Consider the following 13,379-nt stretch of genomic DNA (forward strand, 5'->3'; position numbering starts at 1 on the left):
AACCGCAGTCGTCAGATCGCAGGCTTTTGAGTAGCGAGGATGGCAGGCTTCAGTTAGGGTGGTGACGGGAGGAACGAGGAGCAGGTGTCGCTGGCGAGCGGTGGAGTCCAGCTGGGTGCCGAGGCGCTGTCCCAGCTGGCTCTGCGGTGGCACTGGCCGTCTGAAGTGGGGGTGCTCTAGGTGGGCTTCCATTCCGGGGCGCGTGCTGTCCACCAGGACCTGGCCAGAGACACTGCAGGCGCGCAGGGGAGGCGCCCCGCGTGGCCGTGTGTGTGTGTGTGTGTGTGTGTGTGTGGAGCAGGGCAGGGGAGGCGCCCCGCGTGGCTGTGTGTGTGTGTGTGTGCGCGTGTGTGTGGAGCAGGGCAGGGGAGGTGTCCTGCGTGGCCATGTGTGTGTGTGTGTGCGCGTGTGTGTGGAGCAGGGCAGGGGAGGCGCCCCGCGTGGCCGTGTGTGTGTGTGTGTGCGTGTGTGTGGAGCAGGGCAGGGGAGGCGTCCTGCGTGGCCATGTGTGTGTGTGTGAGCGTGTGTGTGTGTGTGCGTGTGTGTGCGTGTGTGTGGAGCGGGGCAGGGGAGGCGCCCCGTGCGTGGCCGTGTGTGTGTGTGTGTGTGTGTGTGTGTGTGTGTGTGGAGCGGGGCAGGGGAGGCGTCCGCGTGGCTGTGTGAGCGTGTGTGTGTGTGCGTGTGTGTGTGTGTGTGTAGCGGGGCAGGGGAGGCGTCGCGTGGCTGTGTGAGCGTGTGTGTGTGTGCGTGTGTGTGTGTGGAGCGGGGCAGGGGAGGCGTCCTGCGTGGCCGTGTGAGCGTGTGTGCGTGTGTGTGTGTGGAGCGGGGCAGGGGAGGCGTCCCGCGTGGCTGTGTGAGCGTGTGTGTGTGTGTGTGTGGAGCGGGGCAGGGGAGGCGTCCCGCGTGGCTGTGTGAGTGTGTGTGTGCGTGTGTGTGTGTGTGTGGAGCGGGGCAGGGGAGGCGTCCCGCGTGGCTGTGTGAGTGTGTGTGTGTGTGCGTGTGTGTGTGTGGAGCGGGGCAGGGGAGGCGTCCCGCGTGGCTGTGTGAGCGTGTGTGTGTGTGCGTGTGCGTGTGTGTGGAGCGGGGCAGGGGAGGCGTCCCGCGTGGCTGTGTGAGCGTGTGTGTGTGTGTGTGTGTGTGTGTGGAGCGGGGCAGGGGAGGCGTCCTGCGTGGCCGTGTGAGTGTGTGTGTGTGTGTGCGTGTGCGTGTGTGTGGAGCGGGGCAGGGGAGGCGTCCCGCGTGGCTGTGTGAGCGAGGAGCTTGGCTTGCGGTGGAGCCGTGGGGGAGGGCGGGGCGGCCTGGCCTGGTTGGGGTCGCGAGAGCCCTCCAGGGGCTCTGGGCGCCTTCGGGCCCGGGGAGGGGATTGGGAGCCAGGAGTGGGAAGCACGCACACGGTGCGTGGGCAGGGGCTCCCGGCGGCCGGAGTGACCGGGGCCTTGGGGGCCTGGGACGGACGGCACGGACGGTGGGAGGTGGGTGGGGAGGGCCGCAGGCGGGGTTCAGGGTGTGGCAGGGGGGCCACGTGCGCAGGCCCTTGGCCGGTAGACACGGGAGTTTCCGGAGGGAAGGGGCCCTGCAGTGGGCACCAGGAGGCGGGGGAGGGGAGGCAGATGTGTGCCGGCTGAAAGGCCCTCCCTCACTGTGCCCCTCCCTCCCTCCTAGGTCATCTGAGTGAGGACCCCAAGTTCCCAAAGGTGCCGTGGCCCACGCCAGAGCTCTGCCCAGCCTGCCACGAGGAAATCAAGGGCCTGGACAGCTGGAACGAGGGCCAGGTGCTGCTGTTCCTGAAGCGGCACTACGGCCGGGAGAACCTGGTGGACACGTACTCCGCAGACCTGGGCGGTGCTGGGGCGGGCGCGCCCACCGGCAGAGGACCCGGCCCCCTGGGGAAGCCGCAGGGAGACCAAGATGACCCAAGTCTTCATCCGCACCACGTCCTGGAGCCCAGAACAGAGCGGCTGGAGAACTTGCACCACCGGCTGGACCTGCGACTCCAGAGCCCCCAGGGGCCCAGGGCCCAAGAGGAGGCTCCAGCCTCCGTGCCCTTCCTCGGGGTTGGCTTCTCCAGCCTGGACATGAGTTTGTGCGTGGTGCTGTACGTGGCCTCGTCCCTGTTCCTCATGCTCATGTACTTCTTCTTCCGTGTGAGGTCCAAGCGTTGGAAGGTCCGGCTCTACCACCCGGCTGTATAGACGCCTCCTGTCCATCTCCACCGCCCGGCTCTGCAGACGCCTCCTGTCCGGCTCCACCGCCCGGCTCTGCAGACGCCTCCTGTCCATCTCCACCGCCCGGCCGTGCAGACGCCTCCTGTCCATCTCCACCGCCCGGCTCTGCAGACGCCTCCTGTCCATCTCCACCGCCCGGCTCTGCAGACGCCTCCTGTCCATCTCCACCGCCCGGCTCTGCAGACGCCTCCTGTCCATCTCCACCGCCCGGCTCTGCAGACGCCTCCTGTCCATCTCCACCGCCCGGCTCTGCAGACGCCTCCTGTCCATCTCCACCGCCCGGCTCTGCAGACGCCTCCTGTCCATCTCCACCGCCCGGCTCTGCAGACGCCTCCTGTCCATCTCCACCGCCCGGCTCTGCAGACGCCTCCTGTCCGGCTCCACCGCCCGGCTCTGCAGACACCCTGTGGCAGCTTTGGCAGCTCTTGCACCATGCTGACGTTCATGATCAGGGATTTGTAGACACCCGTGCAGGAGCAGGGCTGGCTCTTGTAGAAACAGCGGCCTTGCTGGCACCTCCTGTCGGAAGTGTGCGTGCTCCCAGCCCTAGTCCAGCAGGAAGGTCTCATGCGGTGACCCAGGCCGTGTGAGCTGGAGGCTGGGGTGGAGAGGCTGGGTGGTGGCAGTGCCTTTTAGTTGTGACTGGTGACAAGGGACAGAGGGACAGCCTGGTCCTCCACTCCGGAGGCAGCCCCGGGCCCGGAAGGTGGTGAGGACTGGGCAGTTCTTGGGGTGGAAGGGCGCGGGCCCCAGGAGGCCTGCAGCTGCCTGTCCTGGGGCCCTCTTCTCATGTGGAAGGAAGCACCAGTGGAGGCCAGGAGTTCAGGGCCCGGTGGGAAGGACAAGGACCTGGTGTGGGCCCCGAACCCAGGCCTCCCTGGACAGAAGCCAGGCTGTCTTCCCAGGCCTCAGGGATGGTTTTTCTTTTAACCATTAACAATTTAAACTCACTGTAGAATTACAAACACCCAGTGGCGTGCAGTTTCAGCAGCAAACCTGCTGAGATCTGTTGTGGCCACTGGCTTGTCTCACAAGCCTCCTTTCATTTGGATGAAATGGGCCAGTGTGTGTGTGCGCACATGGGAGTGACTGCAAGAGCTGTAAGTACTCTTTCCCCGTTGCCTGTGTGTACTTTATGTGGTAAGTGGCCCCTAAGGGTGGTGGGCCGCACGATGTCCCGGAAGCCCTGGAGCGTGGTCGGTGGGGCCTGGGGGGCGCGGCCCCCGTCTCCTTGGGCTGTCCTTAGCCAGCTTTCCCCGTGGTGGGAGGCCTGACCCCCTCCAGGGCAGGGTGGCCTTGCTGCCCTGGCTCCACCTCCGCCACGGAGGACCCGTGAGATCCTGTTGAGAGCACACGCGAACCTGCCTGTGCAGCTGGGTGCGCGCTCTGGTTACTGAAGGTTCCCGCAACTCCCGAGGGAAGCTTTGAACCCTCGGTCAGGCTGCCTCTGTGCCTGCCTTCTCCCCCAAAGGAGCCGTCTTCAGTGGGCGAGCCCAGCCCTCATTCACGGAGACACGGGCAAGGCCAAGGCAGGGCTGGCTTTCTGCTGCTCCCTCCCGCCGAGCCAGCCCTGCTCCCCGAGGGGCTGTTGTGGGTAGAGTGGCAGCCGCGATGGGCCGGGCCCTCCCGCAAGCGGTCAGGACTCCACCGCACGGCACGCGATTAGGGATTGCCTGCGCAGGTCTGGGCGCGGCCCGGAGGCAAGGTGTCGGCTTTCTCTTTTCAGTGGTAGAGGAGGTTTTAAAGCTCACGCCGGTCATCCCGGCTACTCCGGAGGCTGAGATCCGAGGACCGCAGCTTGAAGCCAGTCCAGGCAGCGACCGCCCAAAAGCCCAAAAGCTAGGAGTGGAACTGGCTCAAGTGCTGCAGTGACCGCACACAGTCCCTGAGTTCAAGCCCCAGTGCCAACACCAAAAAAAAAAAAAAGGATTGAGACCAATGAATATAATATGGAAGTAATATAAATGCTTATTTATTTTTAATGAGAAGATTTGGATTAAAACTCAATTGACACGGAAATCTCATTGAGATTTCTTAACCGCAAGGCAAGTGCGTATTTTGTACTTAAACTGTAATGTGTACATTTTAAGAATAAAGTCTGACCTTTGGGAAGGTTGTCATCGTTCTTTTGAAATGGGAGCCAGCCAACTGCAGCGCCATGGGGTTGGGGCAGGTTTACAGGCCCAACACCTGAAAGTCTAGGATTTCCTGTGCTGAACCAGAAGCCTTTCGGAAGGCGGCCCGGAGGCCAGACGGGAACTGAGGGCTGGGAAGTGGATCACAGATCTATCTCCTTGGCGCTCATCTGGACTGGGAGCTCTTGCGCCGGTACAACAGATCAGTGTGCGGTGTCATCACCCCCGCTTCCCACGCGGTGCGCCGGAGGTGGCCCTGGGCGAGGGCCCTGCGCCGGGCCCCCCTCCCAGGGACGCCCCCCTGGCCCTCCGAGGGACACCCCCCTGAGGGCCCTCCCAGGGACGCCCCCCTCCGAGGGACACCCCCCTCCCAGGGACGCCCCCCTCCCAGGGACGCCCCCCTCCCAGGGACCCCCTCAGGCCCAAGTAGCCGCCAGCCACTCCTCAAACTGCAGGGACTGATAGGCCGCTCTCCCTGGCTCTTGCCAGGCCTTCCCACGCAGACACACGCACACGCACACGCATGCACAGTGGGGAGCAGGTTTGCATAATCCACGCCACCCAGAACCGGAGGTCCACGCGGGGCCCCGCAGCGCTGGGCTGGCCTGACACAGGATTCCTCCCTCACCCGCAGCAGAGCCGGCGCGGGGGCTGAGTCCGTATCCAAGTGAGCTGTAATGTGCAATTTTAAGAGTAAAATGGTCACCGTGCTTTGAACGTGCCCAGGCTGCAGGCCAGCGGCAGCAGTTCACCCCAGCTGGCAGGGAAGGGCCTCGGCACGGGGCACTGTTTTCTAGAAGGCTGCCAGCAGGGCCAGCAACTTGCAGCCCCAGGGCTCCGTAACCCGCTTCCAGTGAACGGAGCTTCTCAGCCTGCCCTGCCCGGGGCGGGGCGGGGCTCCACCGACTCCCGCGGCTTCCTTGCTGGGGGGGGGGGGGGACTCCAGCAGCGCCCTTGCCGGTGGGGGGAGGGAGTGGACACCAGGTCGAGCCCAGTCTCGCCAAACCCCGCTGGAGGGACCAGCTCGGGCCGCCTCCCCTCCGTGGGGGCGGGGACAGAGGAGGGGTGGGGCGGGAGCCCGCAGGCCCCGGAGTCTAGGCACCTCCTTCAGCACCACAGACAGTGCCAGTCCAGGGCGAGGCTCTGCCCCAGGAACTGGGGAGCTCCAACTCTCTGGGGGACCCGGGCCTGTGACCACGATGCTTCTGGAAGCAGAGCTCAATTGCGACCAAGCGAGGGCCCCCACGGCCGCAGCCTTCTGCACCTTCGGTGGGACTCCCGGTAAGCCCGGAGGGACCGGGGGAGGAGGGAGGGGGAGAGGGGGAAGGAGAGAGCACTTCGGGGAGCTTCAAGGCATGAAAGCCCCGGCCGCGGCCGCAGGGGGGCAGGGGGGGAGCTAGGTGGGGGGCTCCATGTTCCTCCCGAGGCCCCGGCTCGCAGCTGGGGACGGGGGCTGGAACTCCCGCCTGGACCGCCGACCCCGGGACCGTTCTCCTGCCGCAGACGTTGGGACATAATGGAGGCATTGTTGGCAGCTGTCCAGATGCCCCGTAGCGTGGGGCCTCCCCTCCCCCTGCCTTCCGCACACGGCCCAAGCCGGCGCCCAACGGCCCCTCCAGCCCCGCCGCCCCGGCCCGGCCCGGCCTTCCGGGACTGACCCGCGTGTGCAAGGCGAAGCGGGTGTGCAAGGCGAAGCGGCAAAGTTTGCTGCACCGGCCTGGGCTCGGAAGGGCGCCGGGGCGGGGAGAGCTGCGCCCATCTCCCCGGGGCCGAGAGCGCGCAGTCCACAGCACACAGGGAGGGCCCCCCCCCAGACCCAGGGCGCCCCCTCTGCGTGCGCCCATCTCCCCGGGGCCGAGAGCGCGCAGTCCACAGCACACAGGCAGGGCCCCCCCCCAGACCCAGGGGCGCCCCCTCTGCGTGCGCCCAGCACACAGGCAGGGCCCCCCCCCCCAGACCCAGGACCCAGGGCGCCCCCTCTGCGCTCGGAGCGGAGCCGGCGGGCGTCTCTGCGCGCCTGGCCCGGGTGGGCTGCGGTGGGCTGCGGTGGGCTGCGGTGGGCTCACCTGTTGTGCTGGGGCGCGATGCTGGGAACCCGGTGCCGCGCTGCACGGGGCCGGGGAGCGGGGGTCCCGCGGAGCCGGGCCCGGGCGCCCCCCAGCTCCGCGGCTCGGCGGGGTGTGGGGCCCAGGACGCTGGGCCGGCTTCCCTCGCCGGAGCCGGGCGGGCTCGCTGCCCCTGCGCGGGCGGCGGGGCGGGCGGGGGGGGGGAGCCCTCCCGGCTCCCGGCGCCGCCCGCGCCCTCGGTGGGTTTCCAGTCGCTTCTGCAGACCGGGCGTTGTGGGGTCCCCGGCTCCCGCGGCCACGGGAGGAGAGCCCGGCCCGGCTCCTCGGGGTCCCCCTCTCCCAGGCGCCCGCGAGGCACGGGCGAGGGCCGCTCCCCCCCCCCCCCCCGCTCTCCCGTCGTTCCCGCCCTCGGGCTGGGCGCGCGGGGCGGCGTCCGGGTTCCTCGGGTCCCCGCGCCGAGGCCGGCCGAGCCCGCGGTCGCCCCCGGCGCGCCTCCGCGACCCCCGGCTCCGCCCCGCGCCCGGCCCCGCCCCCCGCCGCTCCGCCCCGCGCGCCGCCCGAGGCGCGGGGCCCCCCGGCCGCCCGCGGGCTCGGCGCCCCGCAGCGCTGCCAGTCTCCGCTCGGCGGGCTCCCGGGCTCCCCGCCGCTGCGCCCGGGGCGTTTAGGACCCGAGGGCGGCGTCCGGGGCGGCCGGCCCCATGGAGGCGCGCGGGGAGCCGGCCCCGGCGCGGGAGTCGGCGGGCAGCGACCTGCTGCTGGCGCTGCTGGCGCGGAGGGCCGACCTGCGCCGAGGTGGGTGCCCGGCGGAGCCCGGGGCCGGGCGGGCGCGGGCCGAGGGCTCCCCGGCCGCGAGGGCTCCGGGCCCCCGGCTCGCTCTCGCCGGCGCGGGGCCCTCGGGCCGGGGGGCTCCGGTCGTCCGGGAGCGGGTGGGGGGCCCCGGGCCGCCCCGCGCCGGGCTCCGGAGCTGAGAGGCGAGGCGCCCGCCGCGCGGCCCCGGCCCGGCGCCCGGCTCCGGAGGGTCCCCGGAGGCCCCTCGCCCCCCACTTTCCCCAGGACATGGAGGCCGCGGCGGGGGGGGGGGCGCGTCGTCCACCTGGACGCTGGAGCTCCCCGAGCGCGCGTCCCGCCAGCGCCCGGCCCGGCCCCTTCCTTCCCGGGTTCGGAGGCAAAGGCCCCGGCGAGCGAGCGAGGGACGCGGGGGGCGGCGGCGTGCGCGGCCGGGCGAGGGGGTGGCGGGCGCCGGGGCCGGGTGCCGGCAGGGGCGGAGCGGCCGGGGCGCGGCGGCTCGGGGCGCGCGGGCGGCGCGGGCCTCGCGGGGCTCCCCGGGGGGGGGCCGGGCGCGGGGCCCCGCTGGGATCGCTCGCTCCTGAGCCCGGGCTGGTTTTGCCCGACGCGGGCTCGCAGGGCCACGGGCCCGGGCGCTGTCCACGCCGCGGTGCTGAATCGGCGGCGCCCGGGCCCGGCGGTCCCGGGATCTCCGCCTGCCACGGGGACCCGGGTCGCGCGCGGGTCGCAGCCTGGGCCGCGCGGTTTTGCTCGACGCGGGACCGCGTCCTCCGCGGTTTCCGGCCGGTGCTGGAGGGAGGTGGGGCGGGTGCCACATCCGAGCGGGTCCCGCTGGTGCGCCCGGCGCCTCCGCCCACAGACCCTCGCCATGAGGGCGTCCCCACCCCACCAGCACCAGGAAGCGCCCGAGCCCCTGCCCTCCCCGCGCCTGCCTGCGAGCGCTGGGGACAGAACCCGTGAGGACCCGGGCCATTGCTAAACAACGGCGCGGCCCGGGAGGGAGGGCACCCCGAAGTACTGCCGCCACCCAAAGGGGGGAGGACTTGTGTGGTTAGCGATAGCGGGGATGGACGGGACCTGGAACCGGGCGGCTACACCGCTGCAGCCTCCAGAAAATGAAGCCACGGTGGCCAAGTTGTTCAAAGCCAGAAGCCGGAGGTGCTTCGCGGGTAGCGGGGACAGTGAGGAGGTGTTTTTCCAATTTGTAGTCCCGACTTTCCTGACAACTTCCTGGCCACCAGAGGTGAGGTTTTCATTGGAGCCCGGCAGGCGCCCTTCCCGGCTACGCAGACATCTTGTAATGGTCACACTGGGCCTCCAAGAGCCCCGTCCCTTCCTTCCTGCTCCACACACATTTCTAGACGCTTGTTCTCCAAGCCGCTGCCAGGCCACGGTCCCCTCTGCCTCCCTCAACCGGGGAGCTGCTCTCCAGCTAGCGGGGTGCAAGCAAAGGGGATCCAGGGGCCCGGGGGCCCGGGGCCGGCTCTGGCTGCGGAGGAGGTCATCTTTCCACCCCGGCCCCCGACCGGGCCGCTCCTCTGTCCACAGAGATCCCCCTGTGCGCCGGCTGCGACCAGCACATTCTAGACAGATTCATCCTCAAGGCTCTGGACCGCCACTGGCACAGCAAGTGTCTCAAGTGCAGCGACTGCCACACGCCGCTGGCCGAGCGCTGCTTCAGCCGCGGGGAGAGCGTCTACTGCAAGGACGACTTCTTCAAGTGAGCGGGGCCGCCACGTCCTAGCCGGGAGGACGCGGAGGGGGCCGGGACGCGGGAGCGTGGCCCCCGGGGTGTGTGGCTCAACAGCCAGGTCCCGGGCCTCCTGTCCCCCGGCCGGTGGCCAGGGCTCTGGAAGGCCGGAACGTCAGGAGAGAGTCGCGGTGTGGTCCCCCGAGCCAGCCGCTGTGGGCTTGTGCCCGGGAGTCGCCAGCTCAGTACTGAGGTCTGAGGGTCACAGTTCAAAGCCAGCCAGTGCAGACGATTTCGTTAGGCTCCCTCGCCTCCCGTCAGCCACCGGGAAGCCGGGAGTGGAGCCGAGACTCAGGCGCGGGGTGCCCCGCTCGAGCAGCAAAAGCTAGGGAATGCGGCCCTGCGTGTAAGCCCCGGTGTCGGGACACACGTGTAAGGATCTGTCCCGTAGATTCTGGGAGTTGTTGTTTGTTTTAAGCGGCGCTGCGGGAGACGCGCTTCCCCCCCCCGCGCGCCCCTGGCTCCCCCCCGCGCGCCCCTGGCTTCCCCCCGCGCGCCCCCTCGCTTTCCCCCCGCGCGGGGAGGGAGCGGCGGGCTCCAGGGCGCGGAGGGAACGTCCCGGCGGAGCGGCCCGGCCCCCGGAGCCCGGGGCCGCCGCCGCTCCGGAGGCCCGCCCGGGCCGCCCGCCTCCCCGGAGGGCCGGGCGCGGACCCGCGCGGGGCGTAGGCGCCGCCGGCCGGCCGCCCGGCGCGGGCTGAGCCGCTCCCTCTGCCCGTGCGTCCGCAGGCGCTTCGGGACCAAGTGCGCCGCGTGCCAGCTGGGCATCCCGCCCACCCAGGTGGTGCGCCGCGCCCAGGACTTCGTGTACCACCTGCACTGCTTCGCCTGCGTCGTGTGCAAGCGGCAGCTGGCCACGGGGGACGAGTTCTACCTCATGGAGGACAGCCGGCTGGTGTGCAAGGCCGACTACGAGACGGCCAAGCAGCGAGGTCGGTGGGCCGGCGGGGCCCGGCGTGGGCTCGGGGCCGCCCTCGCCCCCCTCCCGGGCCTCCCTCCGCGCGCCGGGGGCCGGGCCGGGGAGCGGGGACCGGAGTGGGGGGGAGAAGAGCCCGGAAATGGTGCGGGCTAAGTGATTACCAGCACTGCTCTGCGTTCGTCACCCGACGTCCCGGACCCCGAAGCCCCAACCTCGCCCGCACTGTTAGAATAAAGGGGCTGGAGGCCGGGGGGGGGGCTGGGGCGGTGGGGGGGCACAGGGTTCCAATAAAGAACCTTGACCCGGCCGTGGCGAGCACCCGACCCCGGGGAGGGCGTTCGGGGTGACCCCGGGCGCCCCCCTCCTCCACAGAGGCCGAGGCGACGGCCAAGCGGCCGCGCACCACCATCACCGCCAAGCAGCTGGAGACGCTGAAGAGCGCGTACAACACGTCCCCCAAGCCGGCCCGCCACGTGCGCGAGCAGCTGTCCTCCGAGACCGGCCTGGACATGCGCGTGGTGCAGGTCAGCGCCCGCCCCGGGGCGGGCGGGGCGGGACCGGGGAGCCCCCGCCGCCCCTCACCCCCCCCGCCCCCCAGGTGTGGTTCCAGAACCGCCGGGCCAAGGAGAAGAGGCTGAAGAAGGACGCGGGCCGGCAGCGCTGGGGGCAGTACTTCCGGAACATGAAGCGCTCGCGGGGCGGCTCCAAGTCCGACAAGGACAGCGTGCAGGACGGGCAGGACAGCGACGCCGAGGTCTCCTTCACCGGTACGGCGGCGCGGGGGCGGGGGGGGCGGGGGGCAGACGGGCCGCCCGCCCGCGTCCAGGGGAGACCTGGGCTCCGCCAGTGCCCGGGGGGGTCTGAGTTTCCTCCTCGGCGCAATCCGTGCACGGACCTTGTCCACACACCCCAAAGCAGACGGGGGGGGCAGGGCCCCGAGGCCCCCCGAGGCCCCCCGAGTCCCCCCGAGCGCGGCCTCTTGAGGGAGGGGCCAGGTCGCCTCTCCGCCTCCCGCACCCGGCAGTGGCTTTTAGGGGGAAAGGCAGCCAGCTTGTCCGGGCATCTTGGATTGGGGAGCAGGGAGATGGGAAAGCACCTCCACCCTCGGCGGGTCCTCACTAGGGGAACCCCAACATGCCCCAGGGCACCCACTCCGCTTCTGGACTGCATTGTAGCCTCAGGCCACGAGCGTAGCCTCTGGGGCTTGGATTTCCACCCGGCAACATGGAGGTGTCGCCCCCCCCCCCCCCGCCCCTCCGGCGGCCGGGAGCCACATTCCTGCCCCCGCGGGGGCTTTCCCGGCCTTTCCCGTGGCCCAGCGGGGGTCCCACCCGCGCTCGGGGCTGGGGGAGGGGCTTCCGCGCGTCACCCCCGCTTCGGGGGCGCCCGGCAGCCCTGACGCCCCGCTTTCCGTTGCAGACGAGCCGTCCATGGCCGACATGGGTGCCGCCAACAGCCTGTACGGCGGCCTGGGGGAGCCCGCCGGGGCCCTGGGCCGGCCCGCCGGGGCCCTGGGCAGCTTCGCGCTGGAGCACGGAGGCCTGGCGGGGCCCGAGCCGTACCGGGAGCTGCGCGCGGGCAGCCCCTACGGCCTGCCCCCCTCCCCCGCCGCCCCGCAGGGCCTCCCCGGCCCCCAGCCCCTCCTCTCCGGCCTGGTGTACCCCGACGCCAGCTTGGGCCTGGTGCCCTCGGGACCCCCGGGCGGCCCCCCGCCCATGCGGGTGCTGGCGGGAAACGGACCCAGCTCCGATCTATCCACGGGGAGCAGCGGCGGCTACCCCGACTTCCCGGCCAGCCCGGCGTCCTGGCTGGACGAGGTGGACCACACGTCGTTCTGACCGAGGCCCCGGGCTCCGCCGGCGCCGAGGCGGGGGTCTTGGTGCTGCCCAGGGCAGGCGAGGGGGCCCAGCGCTCCACGGCCCGGGGCCTCCGAGGCCGGCCGCACCCGAGGCTGGGGACGCCCAGCTGCCCCCCCCCACTCCTCCTGGGGGGCTTCCTGTGGATTCCAGGCTCCTCCCCAGACACGGGGTGACCCGCGTGGCAGCTGTTCTGTAGGCAGTGCCCCCCTTAGGGCCAGGTAACGCGCACTGGGGCCTTCCGTCCCTCCACGGACCAGCAAGGCCCAAACATGGAAGGTTCACTCATCTGCTTTCGGTTCCTAGACGACCATTCCCCTCCCTTCAGGGCCCCAGGGCCACAGCTCTATCTCCCCGGTTTTCTTCGTGCCCCTGGGGGAGGCTGAGCTTCCCGGGGCGCCCCTTCTCCAAGGTCACCCAAGGTCGCCGTCAAGGCCCTCCCCCACGCGCCCGGCCGCTCCACCCTCCACGTCCAGGACACGCCCACCAGCGGCCGCCGTGGCCCGCCGGGGTCCCAGCGGGCCCCCAAACCAGGACCCGGCCACCTGTTGGCTCTGTGACCGTCCCGTGGCTCTTATTTATTCTCTGGTGATCAGCTCTTTCCAAGACTTCAATAAATGTGTCCGTTGGCGTGGCTGGCGCGGCGCGTGTTTGGGGTGGGAGGGGGGCCGGGCTGGGCGCCCAGACGCGTCCCCCGACAGCGCGGAGGCGGGCGGCGGGAGGCAGGGCGGCTCCTCCCACATCTGGGCTCCCTCGGCCCCGGAGGTTGGCCCAGCTCCCGGGCCCTGGGGTCGGTGGCACAGCTGTGTCCCAGGCGGGGAGCAGGGGACCGGGTGTGGCCCGGGGAGGCGGGGACCGAGCGCGGGCCTCACCGCCCGGGCACCGCACCGGCGGCTGCTGGGTGACCAGGGGCGCAGTCACGGGCTCACTGCAGTGTGAATTCCGAGCGAGCCCTCCACGCCCTGCACCCCCCCGCCCCAGAACAGACAGTGGGCGTCCTCTCGAAGGAGAGGCCTCGGGAGAGGAGCGAGGCCCAGCGGCCCCCTCGCCTCCCGTGGGTGCTCCCAGGGAGGCCACGCCCCAAGCGGACCTCAGCCCTTCCCACTGGGGGACCGCCTCCCAGGGCCCCCTCGAGGCTGGAGACTGGGGTGCAGGCGGGGCCCTGCCCGGTGTGGTCAGGGGAAGCTGCTAGGGGCTGCGGTGCCCACCCCCAAGGCTCCCGGGGCTGTTCTGCCGGGAGGGGGGACGGGTGGGGGCTGGCTGCGGTGAGGGTCGCCCTTCCCTGAGTCCCACAGGGCCAGTAACCAGGGTCCAGGGCGGGGAGGGAGGAGGGTGGAAGGGGAGAAGGGAAAGAGAAAGGGAAAGGGAGGAAGGGAAGGTCGGGGTCCAACTCTGCGGGGCGGCCGTGCTGGAACCGGAGCGCCAGGGGGAGGGACGTTCGGAGGACGGGGCTGGTGCGGGGCCGTGGGGGCCAGGCCGCCCTTCAGCCGCTCAGGACTGACTCAGAGCCGAGCCCACGCCCCGGAGCGGAGCCGGGGTGCCGAGGGGGGCGCCGGTGGCCCCCACGGAGGCTCCAGCGCGGCCCGCGGGCCGGCGGGCAGGAGGGAGCTGGCGCTCGCCCTCCGCAGCCCCGGGGCAGCCCCGG

At 71.2% G+C, this 13,379-nt stretch overlaps 2 protein-coding genes across 4 annotated transcripts in view; both read left to right on the forward strand.

The window, feature by feature from the left end:
• The window catches only part of Qsox2 (quiescin sulfhydryl oxidase 2), a 29,794-nt gene extending 25,461 nt beyond the window's left edge, over positions 1 to 4,333 (forward strand). The window contains exons 12-13 of one of the 2 annotated variants that reach the window (XM_048345995.1): positions 1,663 to 2,237; positions 2,270 to 4,333. In XM_048345995.1, the coding sequence (XP_048201952.1) occupies positions 1,663 to 2,192 (530 nt within the window). In that variant the 3' untranslated portion in view covers positions 2,193 to 2,237; positions 2,270 to 4,333. Of the gene's footprint in view, positions 1 to 1,662 lie in introns of both variants that reach the window. The other variant, XM_048346001.1, reaches the window with a different exon arrangement.
• A 1,226-nt stretch (positions 4,334 to 5,559) lies between these two features.
• Lhx3 (LIM homeobox 3) lies at positions 5,560 to 11,716 on the forward strand. 2 transcript variants are annotated; one of them, XM_048346012.1, is made up of 6 exons: positions 5,560 to 5,641; positions 8,761 to 8,932; positions 9,689 to 9,891; positions 10,251 to 10,402; positions 10,477 to 10,645; positions 11,298 to 11,716. In XM_048346012.1, the coding sequence occupies exons 1-6, from the start codon at positions 5,560 to 5,562 to the stop codon at positions 11,714 to 11,716; spliced, it is 1,197 nt and encodes a 398-aa protein (XP_048201969.1). The 2 variants fall into 2 exon arrangements, with proteins under 2 accessions (XP_048201969.1, XP_048201966.1); XM_048346009.1 differs by lacking the exon at positions 5,560 to 5,641 and adding an exon at positions 7,125 to 7,218.
• The last annotated feature ends 1,663 nt before the right edge of the window (positions 11,717 to 13,379 follow it).

This window comes from Perognathus longimembris, chromosome 1 (assembly GCF_023159225.1).
Source record: "Perognathus longimembris pacificus isolate PPM17 chromosome 1, ASM2315922v1, whole genome shotgun sequence".
Taxonomy (NCBI): domain Eukaryota; kingdom Metazoa; phylum Chordata; class Mammalia; order Rodentia; family Heteromyidae; genus Perognathus; species Perognathus longimembris.

Excerpts from the sequence above, each read along its gene's own strand:
- Lhx3 (XM_048346009.1), top strand. The coding sequence starts at position 7,125 with ATGGAGGCGCGCGGGGAGCCGGCCCCGGCGCGGGAGTCGGCGGGCAGC. Across the intron at positions 7,219-8,760 it reads GAGGGCCGACCTGCGCCGAG|AGATCCCCCTGTGCGCCGGC; the intron begins GTGGGTGCCCGG and ends CTCTGTCCACAG. Across the intron at positions 10,646-11,297 it reads CGCCGAGGTCTCCTTCACCG|ACGAGCCGTCCATGGCCGAC; the intron begins GTACGGCGGCGC and ends TTTCCGTTGCAG.